Source organism: Saccopteryx leptura, chromosome 4, assembly GCF_036850995.1.
Source record: "Saccopteryx leptura isolate mSacLep1 chromosome 4, mSacLep1_pri_phased_curated, whole genome shotgun sequence".
NCBI classification, from domain to species: domain Eukaryota; kingdom Metazoa; phylum Chordata; class Mammalia; order Chiroptera; family Emballonuridae; genus Saccopteryx; species Saccopteryx leptura.
The window spans coordinates 220337523-220360884 of record NC_089506.1 but is presented as its reverse complement, the minus strand read 5'-3'; the positions used below and the strand labels follow the sequence as shown (position 1 = coordinate 220360884).

Below are 23362 nucleotides of genomic sequence, written 5' to 3'. Positions count from 1 at the left end.
GGGCAGGACACTCTAGGAAGACTGTCCCCCTTGATGTCCACTATAAAACCAAAGGGAGGAATTCCAGCTCTGTCCTGCTTGCCGCAGTGCCAACGGGGTGACGATACATCTTACTCCTTCTTGTCCACACGTCACTGAACCAGCTCAGAAAGGTGCTGGCAACCCACCAAGTCCTCTGCTGCAACTTCTCCAGATGCTTCAAGATCCCCAAAGACTAAGGAAACAGCGGAGAAAGTCCTGCGCTCACACAGACCTGAAGGCGGGCGGAGGATTTGCGGGGACCAGTCTCCGAGGCAGAAAACACTCTGGGACGCGGACATTCCTTTTCTAGGAAACACATCTTGGCAAGACCTAGCTTCGGCCTACCCAACGGGGAGAGCTCTTGATCAGATGTAGGCGTGCGGTGGGCAGTGACTGTGAGACGGGCCCCCAAACCCGGGCGGTGGCGGTACCTCAGGCCGTCTCTCTTTCCCTCTCTCACCTCCTCGCTGCTCCCAGACCTGTGCGCATTCCTCCTCCCTCCACCTGCCTGCTCTGGATTCTCTGCGCCTGGGTCCTTTGAAGATTCCCTCCACGACCAGGACGACAATCATCCGTAAAAACCAGCCGCCGCCGCCGACGACCGCCGTCAGGTGCTCCCCAAGACCCCCCTTCCTGCTTCTCTTGTTGGCACGGGGTGAGCTGTGTCCACGTGTCTGAGCCGCGGGCACGCGGCTCTCCGATCTCATTCTCGCCCTCTTCTGTTTGGGTGGCCTCTTTGCGCCTCTCTCTCCGGTGTCACGAGACGACGGCGGCGACCACGGGGATCACCGCTGGCGCCCTTGTCCCGAGGGCCGCTAGGTGCCTCAGCACGAACACGGTGGCACGGTTTCCGTCTGGCGGACGAGAAGCCCGGGCGCCGGGGAGCTGAACCAGCCTGTCCAGGCTCACTCGGCGCTGACGGGGCGGGGCTCACACTCCAGTCTGTCTGCTCTCGGAACCGCTCGATTCATTCGCTGCAGCTCACCAGGGAGCGGTTCTCTTCATCCTGGGGCTTAGCTGGAACCTTGCGCCAGAGACGACCTCCCCAGAGGCACCTCGGAGCAGAAGCCCCGTGCCCGGTCCGCCCGCCCGCCCCCGTGGCCCCTCCCTGACGGGTCTCCCCGCCTCCCTTCCACCCCAGTGAAGGGAGAACTTGCACACGGTTGCTGTAGGAAGAGCAGGTGCAGGGGGGTGTGCGCAGGGGCCGTGATACGTGAGGACACAGCCCGTTGAGGGCCCCTGCGCCCACGCTCCAGGGCGCTTTCATCCCTTAGTGAACGTTTTGTTTCAGCTGAGATGCTTGTTATTTATACAGTGTGTCCGTAAAGTCACGGTGTACTTTTGACCGGTCACAGGAAAGCAACAAAAGACGATAGAAATGTGAAATCTGCACCAAATAAAAGGAAAACCCTCCCAGTTTCTGTAGGATGATGTGGCAGCATGTGCGCATGCGCAGATGATGACGTCACACCATGTATACAGTGGAGCAGCCCACGGCCATGCCAGTCGAGATGTGGACGGTACAGAGGAAAGTTCAGTGTGTTCTGTGGCTTGCTAAATTTGAATCCATGACCAAAGTGCAACGTGAATATTGGCGCGTTTATAACGAAGCGCCACCACATAGGAATAACATGACTCGGTGGGATAAGCAGTTGAAGGAAACCGGCAGTTTGGTGGAGAAACCCCGTTCTGGTAGGCCATCAGTCAGTGACGAGTCTGTAGAGGCTATACGGGATAGCTACCTAATGAGCTCTAAAAAATCTGTGCGTGCGCCCACATCGAACTGCACTGAATAGGTATGAAACTGGGAGAGTTTTCCTTTTATTTGGTGCAGATTTCACATTTCTATCGTCTTTTGTTGCTTTTCTGTGACCGGTCAGAAGTGCGCCATGACTTTACGGACACACTGTATATATATACGGACACACTGTATATATATACGGACACACTGTATATATATATGGACACACTGTATATATATACGGACACACTGTATATATATACGGACACACTGTATAAATATACAGACACACTGTATAAATATACGGACACACTGTATATATATATATATGGACACACTGTAGATTGCCACCTGACTAGTCTCCTTTCTAGGGTCTGAAAATTACAGAAAAAAAACCCAAACAAAACAAACCACCAGGTTCCTGGGCCTGGGTGACCAGCTGGTGACCACGGCTCTTTTGAGTTCTGACTGGCCGAACTGGAGTGTCCACTGGGCACAGGTCTCTGTCCTTGGAACTTGTCCTCAAGGCTCAGTTTGTGTCGCAGTCAGGACAGGAGCAGAGGTGCACGCGTCACACTGTCTTCGATCGTTTTGATGTCTTCTTGCAACTGTGTGACACGGCCCAGGCCCACGGATCCTGAAGATGAAATGCCCGTCAAATGCAATGTTTCCTCCCCAAAGGAAGTGCGTGTTTGTTCTGTGGGGCCTGAACAACGGCTAGGGGAGCAGAGCCAGGGCGGGGCCCCGTCCGCCTCTCAGCCTCCTTCCCACGAAGGTTCTTTGCTGATTTAGTGGAGATTCTTAGTTGTTGATAGGAAAAGAAAAAATAGCTTAAGCATTAAAAAAAAAAAAGGTATTTTCTTTCACTTATGACTGGGGAGGAGGCAAGGTGGATAATCACAAATGGTAACAATGAATACTTACTGGGCATTTATAATTTATCAGAACTTATTCTAAATAATCTAAATGGTCTGACTTCATTTAATTGTCAGAACGGTCCTAAGAGTCTCCCCGTTTTATAGATCGGGAAACTGAGGCCAGGAGCGGTAACAGCGTCTGCCCGAGACGACACAGCACAGAGTGGGGAAGTGGGATTCGAACCCAGGCTGCCAGTTTCCAGAGCTGGCACTGTGCACCGGGCCGGGCACAGCTGGGCTGAGGGGCTCCAGCACCGTCGTCAGTCAGACACCGTTCCTCTCTCGCTCCGACGCCTCATTCTCTTTCCTCTGAGCCTCCTGGTCCCGGGAGGCTCTCCTCCCGTGACAGCCGAGACGCAGCCGGCGTCCACGCCGCTCTCAGCTGTGGGGGCGGCAGGGGGTGGGTTGCCTCTATCCTGTTTCTTCCTCGGGAGACAGTCCCACCTAGAGCTCTCACGGCCGGCCTCGGGCGCCTGGTCTGTCTTAACCAATCCCGGTGGCCGAAGAGGGAGACAGAGGAAGTCTATGGAGAACTCCTCGTCGGCCCGGTCCGATCCCAGAATGAAGGAGTCGGGGAAGGGGCTGGGTGGGGGGTCACAGCTACCCTGACCGGATGACGGACGGACCACAGGGCTCGAGAAGAGGGAAGGGCTGCTTCCTCCGAGACAGACGAGGGCAGACCAAGGTCAGAGTCCACGAAGCCTGCGGAGTGAGACAGACGAGGGCAGACCAAGGTCAGAGTCCACGACGCCTGCGGACAGGCTCACGGACGCCGTCCGCCCGGGGAGAAAGCCAGGCCGGCTCCCCACCACCACCTCCCCTCTGTTTTCCAGGTGATCGTTCAGCGGAGTCTGGCTGCCAAAAACCTGTCCCACGCCAAAGGGGGCTCTCTGATGGCCGCGTACCTGAAGGTGCTGCCTCTCTTCATGATGGTGTTCCCCGGCATGATCAGCCGCGTCCTCTACCCGGGTGAGAGGGCCGTGGGGAGGGGTGCCCTGGGTCTGTGCGTCCCGGACCCTGTGAAACGTTCGGGACTATCACCGACGGCTCTAAGGGAGCGTGACCGAGGTCCCTTCCTAGCGACGCACCTGCGGCGTCTCTCAAGCCTCAGCTGACTCTATGCCCTTTCCCGGCGCTGTGGGCGTGCTCTGTAGCTGTCCCAGGCCAGACGGAGTGGAGGCCCCTCCCGGGACTTGCCTCAACGGTATTTTTTTTTGAAGCCACAAACAAGGCAAACATCTGTGGTCTCGGACGTCAGTTCCCTGATGTCTCATGCTGACAGTTCCTCACGCGTTAGTGCTTGAGCCTGGTGGTCTGGTCACTCTGGCCCAATAGAACCCATGTGGGGCACCTTTCTTAACAGAAATCAGGGATATAAAAGTGTTTCGAACATGTGTTTGCCTTAGTTTCCTTCCTTCCTTCCCTCCTTCCTTCCCTCCTTCTTTCCCTCCTTCCTTCCCCCCTTCCTTCCTTCCTTCCTTCCCTCCCTCCCTCCCTCCCTCCCTTCCTTCCTTCCTTCCTTCCTTCCTTCCTTCCTTCCTTCCTTCCTCCCTCCCTCCCTCTCCTCCCTCCCTCCCTCCCTCCCTCCCTCCCTCCCTTCCTTCCTTCCCTCCCTCCCTCCCTCCCTCCCTCCCTCCCTCCCTCCCTCCTTTCCTCCCTTCCATCTGATAAAGGGATGAGGTTTGCACTGAGGACTACACAGGACTGGGGTGTGGGGGTTGTTATTAGGGCATCGGACGTCAGGAAGTGGTGACAGCACAGAAGCGAGCTCCTCGCCTCCCAGCCCAGCGGGCTCCCTCTCGAATCCGCCGGGCGCAGGGAACTCTCAGGGGGATGGCAGGCAGAGCCCCCTGTCCTCCGTCTCATCCTACACGTGTCACACAGATGGAAAGAAAGGGTAGGTGCCACGATTAGGTGCCCGGTCCAGAAGTTTCGTCAGAGTAGGAGGAGAGAGCCCCCGGCAGGGGAGCAGGGGGCTGGCTATCTGCGGTGCTGGACTTGGGCTTGCGCTGTCCTGGCCCAGATGGGACGGAGAACCCGGAGAGTCACTGGTCCTATCTGCAGGGAAGGGGCATCAGGCTTGGAAGAAAGAGCCCAGGTGGGGATAAGACTGGTTTCTGGGGTCGGTGGTGACTTGCAGGAAAAGATACAGCTATTGGGCAAGGCTGGGGTAGGAAGGAAGAATGTGGCTAAAACAGCCAACACTCACGTTCTAAGGGCCAGCCCCCCGCCCCCCTGGCGCCGGGAGGAGTTTGACCGTAGAGGGCGGTGGTGGTTCTGAATACAGACTCTGACCTGAACTCCCCGAGCCTGCATCTCGGCTCTGCCCTCCACTAGTGTGTGACTTCGAGTAAGTCACTTCATGTCTTGTGGCCTCCACTTCCTCACTTGTAGAATGGGGATAATACTTGTTAAGGCTTAAAGCAGTTCCTGGCAGCCTGATCAGGCGGTGGCACAGTAGATAGAGCATCGGACTGGGATGCGGAGGACCCAGGTTCGAGACCCCGAGGTCGCCAGCTTGAGCGCGGGCTCATCAGGTGTGAGCAAAGCTCACCAGCTTGGACCCAGGGTCGCTGGCTTGAGCAAAGGGTTACTCGGTCTGCTGAGGGCTCGTGGTCAAGGCACATATGAGAAAGCAATCAATGAACAACTAAGGTGTCACTATAAAAAAACTGATGATTGATGCTTCTCATCTCTCTCTGTTCCTGTCTGTCTGTCCCTATCTGTCCCTCTCTCTCTTTCTCTGTCTCAAAAAAAAAAAAAAAAAAAAAAAAAAAGGAGTCCCTGGCAGGTGGGAAGCACTATCTGTGCAAGAGCCTGCTGTCATCATTGTATACTTGTATTCATTCTCTCCTCTATTCCTCCAGACGACCTCAAGAGGTGAGCGCTGTTCCTGTTACTTTCATTTACAGATGAGGAAATTGAAGCTCAGGAAAATGAATTCACTCCCTTGTTTATTTGTCCATGTACTCAACAACTATTCTGAGAGCCAGTTTAGACAACCTCATTCCAGAAGACCCTGGGACCCATACAAGAAAACATGCAGTACCTACTGCTATGGGTTTACAGGCTCGTGGGACAGACAGAGGACAATAACTAACTAAATAAATGAGACAGGGTCCTGGCCGGGTGGCTCAGTAGTAGAGTGTCAGCCTGGCATGTGGATGTCCCAGGTTCGATTCCTGGTCAGGGCACACAGGAAAAGTGCCCATCTGCTTCTCCACCGCTCCTCCTCCCCCTTCTCTCTTTCTCTCTTCCTTCTGCAGCCATGGCTCAATTGGCTTGAGTGCATTGGCCCCCCCAGGGCTGAAGATGGCTCCATGGTCTCCCCCTCAGGTGCTGAAAATAGCTCAGTTGCCAAGCAGTGGAACAGTAGCCCCAGATGGGCAGAGCATTGCCCCATAGGGCGCTTGCCCAGTGGATCCCGGTCAGTCGGGGCACATGCAGGAGTCTGTCCCTCTGCCTCTCCTGCTCTCATTTAATTAAAAAAATATTTTTTTTAATAAATGAGATAGTCACTGATTATGCTAAGTAAGTGCTCTGAGGAAAATTCACAGGGAGCTGTCACAGGGGATGCTGGGTAGGGACCCCTTCTGAAAGGGGCCACAGTTGATCCACATGAATGGTTTGAAAATATATTTTAGTGTGAAGCCAACCAGTTCCTGAGGGACTGGATGTGTGTGTGGGGAGAGGGGTCAGGAAAGTAAGAGGACTGTGTACCACTCCTGGGTTAAGTGATTTGGCTGGGATGGATGGGACAGGACTTCCATCCAGATGCACCCGCCTCCGAAAATGTACTGTAAGTCATGCTGCTGTCTCTCTCAGAAAGTCACACTTTACGCTCTGGACCAATACGCTTAACAGTCCGCCAATAAGCCATGTGTCATTCTCAAATGAAATGTGAGGTCATGCTCCACCCTTCTCAGGCCTCTGTGACATGACAGATGACTCCGGTACGCATGAAAAAGGACTATGAACTATGTGTCAGAACACTCCAGCACCTGGTACGAGCAAAAAGTGCAAAAGGATTTAGAAGAGTGACGTGGAGCGCAGGGAGGGAGTGGGCACCGTGCACTGTGGAGGCCCGGACCGTCTCCAGGGGTGGCCCTCCGCAGCAGCAGTGACACCCAGGGACCGAGGACACACGCAGGTTCCCAGGCCTCGGAGCACTCCTGAAGCCAAATCTCTCGGGCTGGGGTGCAGCCATCTGTGTAACGGGCCCACCAGAAAACTGAGATGCCCTGGCCGAACCTGCCAGGCTCGGGGCAAAGCCCCCAGACCTTCCGTTCCCACTTCCCCACGTCGTGGCTCCACCGGCTCCCCACTGAGTCTTCAACTGGGTCCGGAACTGCCCAAAAGGACGCTCCAGTTCCCGAGCACGCCCGAGCCAGGATCACGCCCTCTTCCACTGGGTCCACCTGACTGAAATGGCACACACTGCTAAAGACGCTCTTGTAGAAGTTAAGAGAGAAGCAAAACAGGCCCTGGCCAGTTGGCTCAGTGGTAGAGCGTCCACCCGGCATGTGGAAGTCCCGGGTTCGATTCCCGGTCAGGGCACACAGGAGAAGCGCCCATCTGCTTCTCCACCCCTCCCCCTCTCCTTCCTCTCTGTCTCTCTCTTCCCCTCCCGCAGCCAAGGCTCCATTGGAGCAAAGTTGGCCCGGGCACTGAGGATGGCTCTGTGGCCTCTGCCTCAGGCGCTAGAATGGCTCCAGCTACAATAGAGCAACGCCCCAGATGGGCAGAGCGTTGCTCCCTGGTGGGCATGCTGGGTGGATCCCTGTCGGGCGCATGCGGGAGTCTGGCTGCCTCCCCGCTTCTAACTTCGGAAAAATACAAAAAAGAAAAAAAAAGAGAGAAGCAAAATGATCCTCAAGATGATAAAACAAAAGTCTAGCGATGGACCATATTTTACAAAGCCACCTGAATTTTGGAATAAACCAAAGATTTGAGAACTCTTTATGGTACTTACTGGCTGTATGATTGGAGGAGCCATTCAACCTCTCTGTGCCTCCGCTGACCTGTCTTGAAAAGAAGGAGAATGGTATCTTCCCCAAGAAGTTGTGAAGGTTCCATGAGAAGGCACAGGCACCACGTTTACCTGCCGCTGTGAACCGCACGACCTTCCGCGGATGCCGGCGTGTGGGAGAAGGAGGTTTTGTGCTATGCTTGCACTTGACTCTGCTAGAAGCATCTGACGTCTCAGGCATCAGAGGACCTGACAAGGGACCCTTGTCCATCTAGGAAATGGTTGATGAATTAAGCCAGGACAGGTGAGCACGTGTTACTGAGTGATGTTGGCTTCGTTTCATAACTTAGCCGAGCCAACCAGTGTCCCTCTGAAGACCATATTCTTTAGACCGAACCCCGTTTTCTGCCTCAGGCAGCCTTTAAAAACTGTTTTTATCTGTCGTGTCTTTCATGGTCGGAGGTTGCACTCCTAGAAGGTTAAACAAAAACTTGGTAGTTAATGATACCACAGGGAGGGACCCTTGCTGCTTCTGGGCGTGCTCAGAAGAGAGGCACTTTGTGGGACGAGAGGCACAGCGTTCTGCATCTGAACGTCAACATGACCTTGACCCCGTCTGGGAGGTTTCCTACCACGTTCCGGCCACGAGAGGGTCACCGTCTTCTAACTATTTCCTGAACTTTCTCGGAAGAAGTCTTAAAAAGCCAAGAACTTTAACCTCTTCAAAGCGTTCTCCTCAACAAGATGGCTTCTTCTCATCAAATGTCATTGTTGGCCTGCAGTTTTTAATTTTGTCTTAGGCTGAGCCAGAGTTCTGGGGGGTGGGGGGTGGGGGCATCTACTTTTATTCTCTAGCAGTCGCTATCAGCGTCATCAACTGTGACGTCAGCACCCACCCCCCCTCCTGCCGACGGATGTTAGGGGACCGAGGGGCCCAGCCGTGAACAGAGAGTGCAGGAATTTTACAAAACCAGCTGGCCCAGGGGCTTCCCAGCGGATGAAGGGGCTGGAGACACTCTCCATTTCCTGGGTCTCACGCTCCATTAAACAAGAAAATGAAGCTACCCTATTGGAATGTTAAATTGCGGTGTACTGTACTTCAAACGTCCGCCGTTATTACATTGACAGGTTTAACACAGGTAAAAACATGGAGACTTTGCAAACAACGTCACCCGGAGAAGCTGTAACAAACACATCGGCAGGCGAGGCCGCGTGTGCACTGGAGGCCACACCCACGCGGTGCTCGTGCTGTGTGCAGACCAGGGAGCAGGTGGGCGTGAGCAGGGAAGGACTCACGCCCTCCCCTGAACGGAAGGCGTTCCCATGTGCCATGGAAAGTGGCGGAAGGACAGTGTCACCGGCCAGAATGAGGGAGAAGGACCGCAGGCCTCGGGTTGAGGGGAGGGAGGAGCTATTGATGGAGTTGCCCCGCCTGGAGAATGAGACCGGAGGCGGGAGCAAGGGTCTGGTCTGGCTGGCCTGGCCGAGAGGCGGTGTCGGGGCGGGTGCTGAGCTGGTGGGGAGGGGCATCCCTTAGCTCGGATAGGAGCAGCTGAGGAAGACAGAAGGTGACAGAAGGTGCCTTCAGACACAGCTGCCAAGCCGTGCAGGCAGCACAGAGCGTTCTGAAGGTCAGGGTGGCCAGGACGAGGACCTGGACCGGTTAACGGCCAGGCCCGTGGAGATGGAGAAGCATCGCTCTCTTGGCCGCTGTCCTCTGACAGATCAGACTGGGAGTTGGGGGGCTGTGTCTACATTATGCCCCGGGCACGGCCTTGCTGGGCGATTCCTCTCAGGTACCTTCTCCCCTCGGAGAATCTGCCGTCATCTGTGAAATGGTACCGCTAACCCCTGTCTTCCTCAGATGGTTCTGATGGCAACAGCAGTAGTCATGGGAGAGCCAGCCTCCCCCCCCCCCAAAATTCCTGAGCATTGGCTGTGCCACACTACTATTACCATGACCGTCTCCTCTTCTGTCTTCCCAAAAAGAGGCCTCTGCTTGTGCGCCCGGAATGTGTTCATCATGCTAGCAGGAAGAGATGTGGCCCTGGCCAGCTGGCTCAGCGGTAGAGTGTCGACCTGGTGTGTGGATGTCCTGGGTTTGGGTCCCGGTCAGGGCACATAGGAGAAGTGACCATCTACTTCTCCACCCCTCCAACTTCTTTCTCTCTCTCTCTCTCTCACTCTCTCTCTCTTCTCCTCCCACAGTCATGGCTCTATTGGTTCGACTGCATCAGCCTTGGGCACTGAGAATGGGTCCATGAAACCTCCACCTCAGGCACTAAAAATAGCTCAGTTGTGAGCATGGACCCCAGGCGGGCAGAGCATCGGCCCCAGGCGGGGGTTGCTGAGTGGATTCTGGTCAGGGCACGTGTGGGAGTCTATCTCCTCTTCTCTCACTTGGAAAAGAAGGGGGAGGAAGAAAGTAACAGGTAGAGACGCAGAACGAGGGTACCAGGAAGGCCCCAGGGATTTGCCTGAGGAGACTGGACGCTGCTTGGGAAAGACGAGCTCTGATAACGACAGGAAGGGGGACACGTCAGGAGGGGCTCGCTGGGTTTCTGTGAGTCCGACACGAGGAACAGCGGCTGAACTGCAGGAGCTAGGGAGAAGATGACGAGGACGGAGGAACTCAGAACGTATCTGCCAGGTGTCACACGGCGGCATTAGGCAAAGATGTGCACTGTCCCTGTCCCTTTGGGGGGGTCAGGGGATGGAGCCTGAGGGAGGATGCCGTGCTCCCTCTGGCCACTAGGTGTCGCAGCCGTACGTGAGCCCCGGGAACAAGGGCAGGTGTGTCTGCAGACCTCCCAGCCCTCTGCGACCCGCGTGCGTGCCCACCCTCCCTACAAGCTTACCTTATCGTCCACATTTTGCAGAGAGGTTAGGAGGTTAGGTACGAGGGCCGCGGCTGGTCAAGTCTAGGTCCCTGTTTATGTTATCGAGCCGTAAACTTCTGTTCATGAATCCTGTCACCTGGTGCTGGCCGGGCCCAGGCCGTGTTTCAGCCAGGCCTGGGGCCTCGAGGACCCTTCCGCTGACCTCGGGGCCTTGTCTTGTCCCCTCCGCAGATCAGGTGGCCTGTGCGGACCCGGAGATCTGCCGGAAGGTCTGTGGCAACCCCTCCGGCTGCTCTGACATCGCATATCCCAAACTGGTGCTGGAGCTGCTGCCCACGGGTAACGTCCCTCAGCCCCTGCAGTGCCCGGAAGGAGGACATTGGCTGGACTCTAATCAGAGGCAGGGACAAGGTGGTGGGAGCTGGGCCGGGGGACTGAGCCCCAAGTCCGGGCCCCCTGAGTGAAGCCCAGCCTGGCCATGCGGGGGGCTCTGCCCAATGCACCCCACTGGGTCCCTCCTCGGGGCTCCCAGCCCAAGTCCTGCTGCTCAGAGTGGGCCTCCTGGGGTCACGGGGTCATGACTCAAGGCAGTGGCTGTGGGCGGGAAGAGCCCGAGGCTCACAGGACCGCGGCTTCTGCCCCCAGGGCTCCGCGGGCTCATGATCGCAGTGATGGTGGCGGCCCTCATGTCCTCCCTGACGTCCATCTTTAACAGTGCCAGCACCATCTTCACCATTGACCTCTGGACCCACATGCGGCCCCGGGCCTCTGAGAAGGAGCTTATGATTGTGGGCAGGTGCGGTCTGCTCGGTGGGGCCGGGCTAGGGAGGGAAATGTGGGGGTGGGGGTGGGGGTGGGAGGGCAGGGAGGAGAGCCCTGAGCACACCCACAGACGGAGTCCAGCCTGCCCACCACTTCCCCGGGCTCAGCCTCCCCTGGGGGCAAAAGTGAGGCACACAACAGGAACCCCGAGTGCCAGCCATTCACTCATTCAGAAGCGGTTTGATGAGCACCTACTGTGTGCTGGATGCCGTACACAAAGCAATGAAAAGATATGACTCAGCTCTGTACTCACGAGCTGGAGGACATGGTTAAATAACCAGGCAATGACTCAGCTCTGTACTCACGGAGCTGGAGGAGACGGGTAAATAACCAGGCAACAAGAACCCCAACGACGCTGGAACTGCGGAGGCAGGAGACCTAGGGTTTGGGACGGAGGGGGGGGGGGTCCCCAACCTTGACTAGGACTTCCGGGTTGAACAGGAGTTAGATAAGAGGGAGAAGGGTGTCCCGGATTTCTTCTTTGGAGGGGGAGACAAGGTTTCTTTACCAAGACTTTTCTGCAAGTCCCAAAAATGGGAGTGACACAAATGAGTGGCCTGTCAATTGTATGTAAATATATGTAGATAAGCCCCTTGGGGCCCTGTCCCTTAGGACGGTGCACCCTGAGGGCTGGTCCCCGCCTGGCGTTAGAGAAGGAGTTCTTGGGTGTGACGCCCAGAGCATAGTGATAGAAGGAAAAATGATCATACAGGTAGCCGTTGTTAAGAAAATGAGGAGACCACCTACAGATGGGGAGAAAATACTTGCAAGGCGTCTAGCTGATAAGGGCTTGTCATGTCGGGAAGCCTACAAAACAGAACTAGGAAGCTATAGTGACACAGCGCAGACCACTAGAAGGACCGTAAGGCAGCCGAGGGGGGGGGGAACATGGGCACCCCCGTGCACGGCAGGTCAGGAGGCACCATGTTCAGCGGTTCAGCCGTTCAGGGCAGCTTGGCGGTTTCTGAAACAGCGAGACATAAACTGACCGTACGACCCACCTCCTGCGCCCGGGCCGTGGAAGCATGTCTGCACAAACACTTGGACGCAGATGTTCACGGCAGCATTTTTTACAACAGCCGAAACGTAGGAACCATGCCAATGTCCCTGCACGGGTGAACGCTAAGCGAGGTCATGGGATGGCATGTCCGCGTAACAGAATACTTGTCAATTAAAAAAAAAAAGAGGGATGAAATACTGAGACACGGGAACCTCGCTGATGTGCTAAGTCAAGGAAGCCAACGACCGAAGGGCACTGATGGCATGACCCCGTTTGTGTAGAAATGTCCAGCGGGGGCAACCCGGAGACAGGGCAGAGAAGTGCTTGTTGAGGGTTAGGAACAAGAATACCTTGTTGGCCCTGGCCAGTTGGCTCAGCAGTAGAGCGTCAGCCTGGCGTGTGGAAGTCCCGGGTTCGATTCCCGGCCAGGGCACACAGGAGAAGCGCCCATCTGCTTCTCCACCCCTCCCCCTCTCCTTCCTCTCTCTCTCTTCCCCTCGGCAGCCGAGGCTCCACTTGGAGCAAAGTTGGCCCGGGCGCTGAGGATGGCTCTGTGGCCTCTGCCTCAGGTGCTAGAATGGCTCTGGTTGCAACAGAGCAACACCCCAGATGGGCAGAGCATCGCCCCCTGGTGGGCATGCCAGGTGGATCCCGGTCGGGCGCATGCGGGAGTCTGTCTCTCTGACTGCCTCCCTGCTTCTAACTTCGGAAAAATACAAAAAAGAAAAAGAAAAAGAAAAGGATACCTTGTCCCAGCCAGTCTAAAGCTCGAAAACTTGGTTGCGGTGACAGTGGCCCGAACTCTCAAGAGACTCAGCGGGAGTCCCGGGACTGTCGCCCTCTCTGCGGAGCTGTCGACCGCGGGGAGAGGGTGCTCAGGGAGACGGCGCTGATGCTGGGTGTCTCCGCCCGGCGGCAGGGTGTTCGTGCTGCTCCTGGTCCTGGTCTCCATCCTCTGGATCCCCATCATCCAGGCCAGCCAGGGCGGGCAGCTCTTCATCTACATCCAGTCCATCAGCTCCTACCTGCAGCCGCCCGTGGCCGTGGTCTTCATCTTGGGCTGTTTCTGGGAGCGGAGCAACGAAAAGGTAGTTGTGGACCAGGGGTCCCCAAACTACGGCCCGCGGGCCGCATGCGGCCCCCTGAGGCCATTTATCCTGCCCCCGCCACACTTCTGGAAGGGGCACCTCTTTCATTGGTGGTCAGTGAGAGGAGCATAGTTCCCATTGAAATACTGGTCAGTTTGTTGATTTAAATTTACTTGCTCTTTATTTTAAATATTGTATGTGTTCCCATTTTGTTTTTTTACTTTAAAATAGGATATGTGCAGTGTGTATAGGGATTTGTTCCTAGTTTTTTTTTTATAGTCCGGCCCTCCAACGGTCTGAGGGACAGTGAACTGGCCCCCTGTGTAAAAAGTTTGGGGACCCCTGTTGTGGACCAACCCTGCTGTGTGCGAACCCCCCCCCCCCACCCCCGTGCGGCACCCCCCCCCGGGGCTGCAGGGGGCACCCTGAGGGTGTCCTGACTCGGGTGGGTGTCGTTGAGGAGTTATGTGGAGGGAGCCACAGCAGGAGGATGTCACCCGGCCTTTGAGCAGAAGCCACAGCGGTTCTATCCAGCCCCCTTCCCGCCACGTGACCGTGGGGGGGTTCTCCGTTGATGATGCCCTTTCTCGTGAACGGGGAAGCTGAGTTAACAAGGAAGGAGTAACTTACAGGGAACGGATTAATTATATGTGGAAAGATAGCTACGTAGTTCCAGCCCTCTGCGAGTCGCCGACCCCTGCCTGCGGTGGCGGTCGCTAGGAAGACACGCTCTTGAGATGGCTTGCTGAGGTTTCCGGAGGCCGGAGCCCGGAGCCAGCCCCCCCCCCCCCTCCGCCGCCCTGCCTGTGACTAAGACGCCCTTGCTCTGATTTGTAGGGTGCCTTCTCGGGGCTGATCTTGGGCCTTCTCCTAGGCTTGATCCGGCTGGTGCTGGACTTCGTCTTCACGCAGCCGCAGTGTGACCAGCCCGATGAGCGCCCCAGTGTGGTGAGGGACGTCCACTACCTCTACTTCTCCATGATCCTGTCCGCGGTCACCCTGGTCACCATGGGCACTGTGAGCTGGCTCACAGAGCCCCCCTCCAAGGACATGGTACGTGTGGGTGTGATGCAGACCCTTCTCGGCAAAGGACAGGAAGGGAGGGACCCACGGTGGCTCCAGCAGAGAGGGTGGACGCCCCCACAGCTGGGGACGGGGCTGGAGCTTGGTCTCAGGCTCGGAACAGACCCTCGGAATCCACGTCCCACGCTGCGTCTTGGCTCAGGCTCCACGTGGGCGGGGGCTTTTCGGGGTTCACCCTCTCTTATTCTCGTTGAGCAAAAGCGTACACATGTCCTCCCAGCACCTCCGGCCAAGTGCCTGATTCCCGTTGATGGGGTCAGCTCAAGACACATGTTCTCTCGTGAACCAGTGAGGTCCCCGTGGCCCGAGAATCGGTTGAGCGGAGTGGCTGACCGCTGGGTCCCACAGCACCCCAGGGCTGGGATTAAGTTCTGGGGACAAGCAGGAAGGAGGGTCAGACCCACCATGAGAGCTGGGGATGTTAACAAGGGGGCGGTGAGTGCGGGAGGCGTCCGCGGGGTCTGCAGAGTGCAGGGAGCGGAAGCTTGGAGGAGCGTGGACAGAGGCGAGCCCGGGGCAGCGCAGACGTGGAGGCCAAGCCCCGGGCCGGGCGGGCGTGGGGAAGGGGACGGCTGCCGAGCTCACACGCCCGCCGCCTCTGCTCCCTAGGTCAGCCGCCTGACCTGGTTCACGCGCCATGACCCTGTGGTCCACAAGGAACCGGGGCCCCCAGCGACGCCCCCGCCTGCGACCCTCTCTCAGAACGGGACGGCCGAGGCCGGCAGCGCCAACATCCAGCTGGAGACGGGTCAAGAAAACACGTCCAAAGCGCAGAGCCGTGAGTTGCCCCTGTCGCTGCCGTGGGCGCCTGAAGAAGCATCGTGTCTGTAAGGGGAGCCGCTCTATCAGGTCACAAGTCAGGGGCAGATGTGGGACCTTGGCAGCCCCTGGCTCCTCCCGGGGTCTGGCTCCTCCCTGCCTTCCCGCCACACGGAAGCGGGTTCTTTAGTAACTTCCAACGGACGCCTCAGGTGGGCAGTGGAGCCAACACTTGTTGAGGTGACCTGTAAAATTCCATTTTCATCTTTTCTTGAAAAAATGGGAAGATGGGTAATGCTGGGTCCACGTTTGCCCGTGAACCGTGTTTGGAGCTGTGCCCTCGGTGAGCTGAGGCCCTCACCAGACCCTACTGTCTCCACGGCCTGAGGCGGTGGCCATGATCGGCTCTGAACCCATGTCAGCCTGAAGTAGGGCCACGAGGCCATGTGTTTCAAGAAAAATGAGAGAGAACCCTGGCCGGTTAGCTCAGTGGATAGTGTCGGCCCGTCATACGGATGTCCTGGGTTCGATTCCTGGTCCGGGCACACCCAAGAAGCGACTATCTGCTTCTCTTCCTCTCCCCCTCCTCCATCTCTCTCTCTCTCTAACCCCTCTTAGCCGGTGGCTCTATTGGTTCAAGCATCAGCCCCAGGCACTGAGAATAGCTTGGCTGGTCTGAGCGTTGGCCTTAAGGGCTGAGCATAGCTTGGTTGATTCGAGCATCGGCCACAGACAGGAGTTGCTGGGTGGATCCCGGTCAGGGGCACATGCAGGAGTCTATCTCTACTCCTCTCACTTAAAAAAAGAAAAAGAAAAAAGAAAACTTAGAGAATATTTCTTGGTGGAGGTAAGGAATATTTTGACACGTTGAATAGGTAAAGTGGTCCCCGGAGTCCTATACACACCGCCTGCCTGGTTCCACAGGCCGCTGGGACCTTAAAATGGTGAAAAGTCTAAAAATACCAGTTTTCCAGAATTAAGCAGTCTTCCAGAACTTAGGGAGCAATCCACATCTCCCAGAAAAGGTACAGAAAGTATTTATCCCGGTGCATGAGCCACACCAGGGCGGCCCCCTCTCCTTTCTCCTCCGGCAGACCCGGCCCATCCTCAGGACCTTCATTTGGGTTCCTTCCAGGTGATGAGACCCCAGAGCAGTCCCGAGCGCTGAGAGCCGTCCTGTGGCTCTGTGGGCTGGACGGGAAGGACCAGGCGGAGCCCGTGAGCAGGGCCGACCCTGTGATCGGGACCTTGGAGGAGAGCCCCGCGGTGAGAGCCCTTCTCGACCTCAACCTCATCTTCTGCGTCAGCTGCGCCGTCTTCCTCTGGGGCTACTTTGCCTAGTGTGGGGTGAACCCCCGGGTCCCGGCTCTCCTTTTGTGTTCAATGCCTTGTTTTCTTCTTTTTTTAATGAAGGAAAAAGAAATAAAGCTCTGTTTGTTTACCACGGGGCCTCCGCGGTGTCGAGGGGCCGTTTTCAACGCGGCCTTTATTTAGCTCCTTGTTTTCTACCAAGGGAACGAGGGTCTGAAGCTGGACACGGGAGAGAAGCCCGAAGGCTTCCTCCTCTCCAGCAGCGACGGCCGTGCTCGGAGGGGCAGGCGGGCACAGAGCCCCCAGACCGCCCAGCCGGGCGGCAGCCGCCCCCCCTGGCCCGAGGGCTGGGCACCAGAACCTTCCACAGCTCACCTGCGCGGTGAGAGGAGCAGGAGCGAGGAGCGGGTGGGGCCTGCGCTCTCTCTGCTCCCTCCTCCCCTTGCAGGTGGGACGTGGCGGGAGGCTCCCTCCCTGCGGTGTCTGGGGACCAACCGTACCTGAGCCTGCAGAGAGCCCTGTGGTCCCGGGCTATCCAGAAGGGGGGATGCTGCGTGCTCCCGGGTGCTGCTTAACACCTGCTCCAGCCCCCACAGGGATGCTTCCCTAAAGCAACCGGCAGGAGGACAGAGAGCCCCACCACGAGTCCCGCCCGCCCCGCCGAGGGGCAGTGGGGCTTCTGGTCTGAGGAGCAGCTGCCCTAGCGCCTCTCCTCTGGACACTCGTCGTGGGCGCAGCAAAGAGCGAGGGCGGGAACGCGGAGAGCCCAGAGCCCTCGGTCCAGTCCTGGGGAAAGGGGGTTGCGAGTGTGTCCACTGGGACCGCCTGACACTGAGGACTGGAGCAGACTCTCAGGGACCCCGGTTTCCAGGCTTCAAAGGCACACGGACAGCAAACCCTGAGGCTGGGGAGCCCCGAGCTTGGCTCTCAGTGGTCCCTTCAGTGCCTCCTCGGTGCCCTGAGCACCTGGACCAGCCTGGTCCGAGGCAAGCGTGTCAGCCCGGGCCTTGCCCCAGTCGAAGGCCTGGCTTGCCCACACTAATGCAGACCAGCTGTGGGTTGGGCAGAGGCACAGCCCTCAGCCCTCCCGGGAAAGGGCGCACGTGGGGAGCTGCTCATGAACATGGCTCCTGTCCAGACCCCTCTCGCTGGTGTCCGGGCCAAGAGCACTCCCAAGGAGGCTGAGTGTCCCTGTCCAGGGGCCAAAGGAGGCGCGTGAGAGGCCCAGGCTCCCCCACACTGCCCCTCAGCCAGGCCCTGGGGGCTACTCTGGACTGTCCGAGACCTCCGCTGCCCCTGGTTGGGGTCAGAAGGGCGTTTCAGGGGGAGCTGCCACCATGCACGCTCAGGCCGCTGCCACCTCGCCCTGGATCCCGGCCGGCCGCCTCCTGACCGGCCTGGCTGCCTCCCGTCCCGTCCACTCCACAGCCACAGGCAGAGGGCGGATGTGACCCCACCGCCTCCCGTCCCGTCCACTCCACAGCCACAGGCAGAGGGCGGATGTGACCCCACCGCCTCCCGTCCCGTCCACTCCACAGCCACAGGCAGAGGGCGGATCTGACCCCACCGCCTCCCGCCCCGTCCCGTCCACTCCACAGCCACAGGCAGAGGGCGGATCTGACCCCACCGCCTCCCGCCCCGTCCCGTCCACTCCACAGCCACAGGCAGAGGGCGGATCTGACCCCACCGCCTCCCGCCCCGTCCCGTCCACTCCACAGCCACAGGCAGAGGGCGGATCTGACCCCACCGCCTCCCGCCCCGTCCCGTCCACTCCACAGCCACAGGCAGAGGGCGGATCTGACCCCACCGCCTCCCGCCCCGTCCCGTCCACTCCGCAGCCACAGGCAGAGGGCGGATCTGACCCCACCGCCTCCCGTCCCGTCCCGTCCACTCCGCAGCCACAGGCAGAGGGCGGATCTGACCCCACCGCCTCCCGTCCCGTCCACTCCGCAGCCACAGGCAGAGGGCGGCTCTGACCCCACCGCCTCCCGTCCCGTCCACTCCGCAGCCACAGGCAGAGGGCGGATCTGACCCCACCGCCTCCCGTCCCGTCCACTCCGCAGCCACAGGCAGAGGGCGGATCTGACCCCACCGCCTCCCGTCCCGTCCACTCCGCAGCCACAGGCAGAGGGCGGCTCTGACCCCACCGCCTCCCGTCCCGTCCACTCCGCAGCCACAGGCAGAGGGCGGATCTGACCCCACCGCCTCCCGTCCCGTCCACTCCGCAGCCACAGGCAGAGGGCGGATCTGACCCCACCGCCTCCCGTCCCGTCCACTCCGCAGCCACAGGCAGAGGGCGGATCTGACCCCACCGCCTCCCGTCCCGTCCACTCCGCAGCCACAGGCAGAGGGCGGATCTGACCCCACCGCCTCCCGTCCCGTCCACTCCGCAGCCACAGGCAGAGGGCGGATCTGACCCCACCGCCTCCCGTCCCGTCCACTCCACAGCCACAGGCAGAGGGCGGATCTGACCCCACCGCCTCCCGTCCCGTCCACTCCACAGCCACAGGCAGAGGGCGGATCTGACCCCACCGCCTCCCGCCCCGTCCCGTCCACTCCACAGCCACAGGCAGAGGGCGGATCTGACCCCCACCGCCGCCCGCCCCCGTCCCGTCCACTCCACAGCCACAGGCAGAGGGCGGATCTGACCCCACCGCCTCCCGCCCCGTCCCGTCCACTCCACAGCCACAGGCAGAGGGCGGATCTGACCCCACCGCCTCCCGTCCCGTCCCGTCCACTCCGCAGCCACAGGCAGAGGGCGGATCTGACCCCACCGCCTCCCGCCCCGTCCCGTCCACTCCGCAGCCACAGGCAGAGGGCGGCTCTGACCCCACCGCCTCCCGTCCCGTCCCGTCCACTCCACAGCCACAGGCAGAGGGCGGATCTGACCCCACCGCCGCTCAGACTCTCAGACTCCGACTCCTTCAGCGACTTTCCCAAACTCCAGGGTGAAGTCCAAATTCTTTGGTGGGAATTTCAGGAGCCCTGAAGGCCATGGCCCCCTCCTGAGTCAACCCGGATCACTCTCTGCTTGCAGGCTAAGGTCAGACCTTATGCCTTCTCTGCCTTCTCAGCCCTCTCACCTCGGGGCCTAACACAGCGGCTGGTGCACAACAGTGGGCCCCATAAGCAGTTACAAAGCTCCACTAAGTAGGATTTTGCCTCTGCTCTTATCCTCTGCCTAAACTATCCCTCCTTCATCTTCTAGCTGACTTTGAGTCTGTTTAAATAAAAAATCACCTCCTCCAGGAAGCCTCCCTGATCACCCAACTCTCTCATGACATGTGCCTTCAAAGCCGGTATCCCACTTAATTGATTACCTAACTGTCCTCCCAGCTGGAGCACAAGTTATCAAGGGCAGGACGTCCCTCACGCTGATGCCAACAGCACTGCCTGGAGAACAGGTGACCTTACAGGACAACTGTCACCCGGCTCCGCATCGCCTATCCACCAGCCACAGCCACAGCCACGCCCCCGCTGTGGCTGCTCACCCGGCCCAGGCACCTACTGCCAACCAACACCCACTATTTCTTTCTTTTTTTTTTTTTCTTTTTTGTATTTTTCTGAAGTTGGAAACGGGGAGGCAGTCTGACAGACTCCCGCATGCGCCTGACCGGGATCCACCCGGCACGCCCACCAGGGAACACCCACTATTTCTGCGCTGAGTTATTTCTGCGAGGTCTGGCCAGTCGTCACCCGGCCCCTGGCCTGCGGGAACCACGCAGCTTCCAAGCCCCACTCGGCCACCGTGGTCACTGAAGCGCCCCCTGGTCAGCACTCACCTCGGGGCAGGGCCTTCCATCAACCGCCCATCCTCGCTGGCTCTGCCCCTCACGGCGTGTGACCTTCGATCGGGTCGGCGTGAGCCCTTCTCTCCGGGGCTCCTGCCTCTTGTCTGGCCCCTCCGGTCCCTCTTCTGTACTGTGGTCACAGGACTGAAAATAAATCCTCTCCCCTGCTCCCTCATAGCCCCCACTGCCCTGGGCAACTTCCAACACGGGGTGTGAGGCCCCCTACCTCACTGCTGCCCGCCCCCCACGCTGCCTCTGACTGCCCCCCACGCTGCCAGACTGCCCTTCCAGGAGGTGCCCGCTCCCCATGCTGCCCCGCTGCTCCCTGGGCCCCCACTGCTGCCCCTGCTTCCTGGTGCCTGTGTGCTAACCCCCAGGGCGCTGAGGCCCGGCTTGTGTGTGGTCCAGGTTGGCTCCTTGGGGTCTAGGCCCGCGCAGGGAAGTCAGTCCTCAGTAACCGCCCGGAGGACACACCGATTATTCGGAAGACCTGCCTTCCATTACGAGTCCGTGTGAGAGGACAAAGTGCATTTCCCACCATGAAGTAAACGGCATGCAAATGTTTTGGGTCATTCAAATGTAATTTATTGATGTACATAAACACTGAGCTCATACACAAGTGGAGAGAGTGAAGACAGAGCCCGAGGGATTTGCACTTCCACACATACATATTTGGTGCAGACAGGCCCCCACAGGTGTCATGTGCAATGTTCTGATGAGTGTGATAGATAGACCTTAAGATACACTCAGTGGTCTCCACTTCCAGTGTTTGTGCCTTGTGTAGTCCCCTCCCCAGACTAACCCGGTGACTGGCTTCTAACCAATAATTTTGTGGGTTTTTTTGTGACATAGACAGAGGGACATTTAGGGACAGACAGGGAAGGGAGAGAGATGAGAAGCATCAATTCTTCTGTGCAGCTCCTTAGTTGTTCATTGATTGCTTTCTCATATGTGCCTTGACCGGGGTGGGGGTGGGGGGCTGCAGCAGACTGAGTGACCCCTTGCTCAAGCCAGTCACTTTGGGCTCAAGCCAGCGACCTTGGACTTCAAGCCAGTGATCTTTGGGTTCAAGCCAGCGACCACAGAGTCATGTCTATGATCCCATGCTCAAGCCAGATGAGCCCACACTTAAGCCGCTGACCTCGGAGTTTTGAACCTGGGTCCTCTGTGTCCCAGTTTGACGCTCTATGCACTGCGCCACCGCCTGGTCAGGCACCAGAATTCTTTGGCAAAGCAGATGGAACATCAGTCCGTAGCTAATGACTACATCACGTCACGTAAGCCCGTCTTGCTAGCAGACTCGAGAGACGGTCCTCGGCGGCTTGATGAAGTAGCCGCCACCCTGGGCAAGGCCACATTTCCAGGGACTGCAGGCCAGCCCGTAGGAGATAAGAGCAGCCCAGAGACGATGACCAGCGAACAGCCAGGACCCTCAGACCTTGTAACCCCACCACCACAAGGGCGTGAGTTTTGACAACTGGAAAGAGCTGTTAGGAGTGGATCCGTCCCCAGTCGAACCTGCAGATGGTAGCCCACCCCAAGGCGAACCCTGACCTCAGTCTTGAGAGGGGCCATGCAGAGGACCCGGCTGACCTGGGCCTGGGCTCCTGACCCGCAGCAACGGGGAGATCATGAATGTGTGCTGTTTTAGGGCATTGAGTTTGTGGACATTTGTCATGGAGCCACACATGACCGGCACTGTGTGGTCTGTGAACAGCTGTGTGGATGTGAAGGTGGGGCTGGCTGGGTGGGGACGACTGTGGGAAGACAACAGTGCTGAGGGGACGGGGGACGGGATGGTGACAGTGACGTGACAACCCTCCAGCCGAGGTAGCCGTGCCTCTGCGGTGTCTGGGAGATGCTCCCAGCCCTCAGGCTGCAGCCCAGCCACCACGATGGACAGCAGGCTGGACTCGGTCCTGACCCTCCACACGCACCAGCCAGTTATTTTTTTCTTTACCCTGGGGCTGCTGAGGTAGAGAGGCTGCAGTAAGCAGGAGAGGAAAGCTGAAGGACGTTTATGGTAACGAGGCTTGTATTCCACAGTGGACGGTAACAAAGCACGTGCTACGTGGTGAGAGGGCCCCCCAGTCCCCAGGCACCGGGTCCCGCCTTCCTTGTGAGCGAGCTCAGGCACCGTGGGAAGGGCGTCTCCAGGTGCTGCCGGCGCTGGACCGTGGACAGTCAGGCTGCTTGGAGGAGGAGGTCCACTCGGACGGGCAGTGTGGAGACTGCCTCCTCCACAGGGTCTGGGCCACAGCTGAGGGGAGCAGCGGAAGCTCCCACATGGACGGCGTAGGAGGAGGGACCCTGAGCCTGTAGCACATGTAAGGTTCGGGGGACGGGGTCACAGCTACATCTTCTTCATGTAAGTGATGTCACGGGTCCTCTGGGGCACGAGGAACCTTGCGTTAAGAGGAAAAGGAGATTGCCCGAGCCCCGCCTCTCCCGGCGGACAAGACAGGGTGTCAGGACTGGCGAGAGGAGAGGGAGGCCTCACCCACCAACATTCATGCGGGACAGCTAGCCGGCATGTCGCCACTGTGACCTTGTTCTCCATCCTCAGTGACACGCCCAGACGGCTGGCCACCGTTCTGTCTGGTTAAGCGAGCGTGCGCACGCACACACACACACACACACACACACGCACACACGCACAGAGTTTTTCCTCCAAGGACAATCAAGTTTTCATATAAACCATAGAATATATTTAATTCATATTAAACATGAGCTAGAATAATGTTCGGTCCTTATCAAGTAACAATTACATTGCTTTTTTAAAAAAGAACAGTACATGTCTTTCCATCTCTGGCAACCCGACAAGGCACAGGGACATCCAGTTTGCTGAGGTGACGGAGCCAGCAGTCACCACTGGAGCTCGCGGTCGTGAGGGGCAGGAAGGCGCGGCCCGCGCTTCATACACGTGACCCCGCAGCAAGAACGGGACGGTCCCGGGGGGGAGTGGGCGAGATGTGGGACGACTGTGTTCATAACACAACGCGGTGTTTCCTGTCCACTCC

At 58.3% G+C, this 23362-nt stretch overlaps 1 protein-coding gene across 5 annotated transcripts in view; it reads left to right on the top strand.

Moving 5' to 3' along the window:
* SLC5A11 (solute carrier family 5 member 11) overlaps nucleotides 1–16681 on the top strand; it is a 60248-nt gene extending 43567 nt beyond the window's left edge. For all 5 annotated transcript variants that reach the window (XM_066383386.1, XM_066383385.1, XM_066383384.1 and 2 more), the window contains 7 exons: nucleotides 3513–3648; nucleotides 10720–10827; nucleotides 11134–11284; nucleotides 13230–13398; nucleotides 14236–14451; nucleotides 15091–15259; nucleotides 16376–16681. In XM_066383386.1, coding sequence (XP_066239483.1) covers nucleotides 3513–3648; nucleotides 10720–10827; nucleotides 11134–11284; nucleotides 13230–13398; nucleotides 14236–14451; nucleotides 15091–15259; nucleotides 16376–16581 — 1155 coding nt within the window. In that variant the 3' untranslated portion in view covers nucleotides 16582–16681. The remainder of the gene's footprint in view (nucleotides 1–3512; nucleotides 3649–10719; nucleotides 10828–11133; nucleotides 11285–13229; nucleotides 13399–14235; nucleotides 14452–15090; nucleotides 15260–16375) is intronic.
* The last annotated feature ends 6681 nt before the right edge of the window (nucleotides 16682–23362 follow it).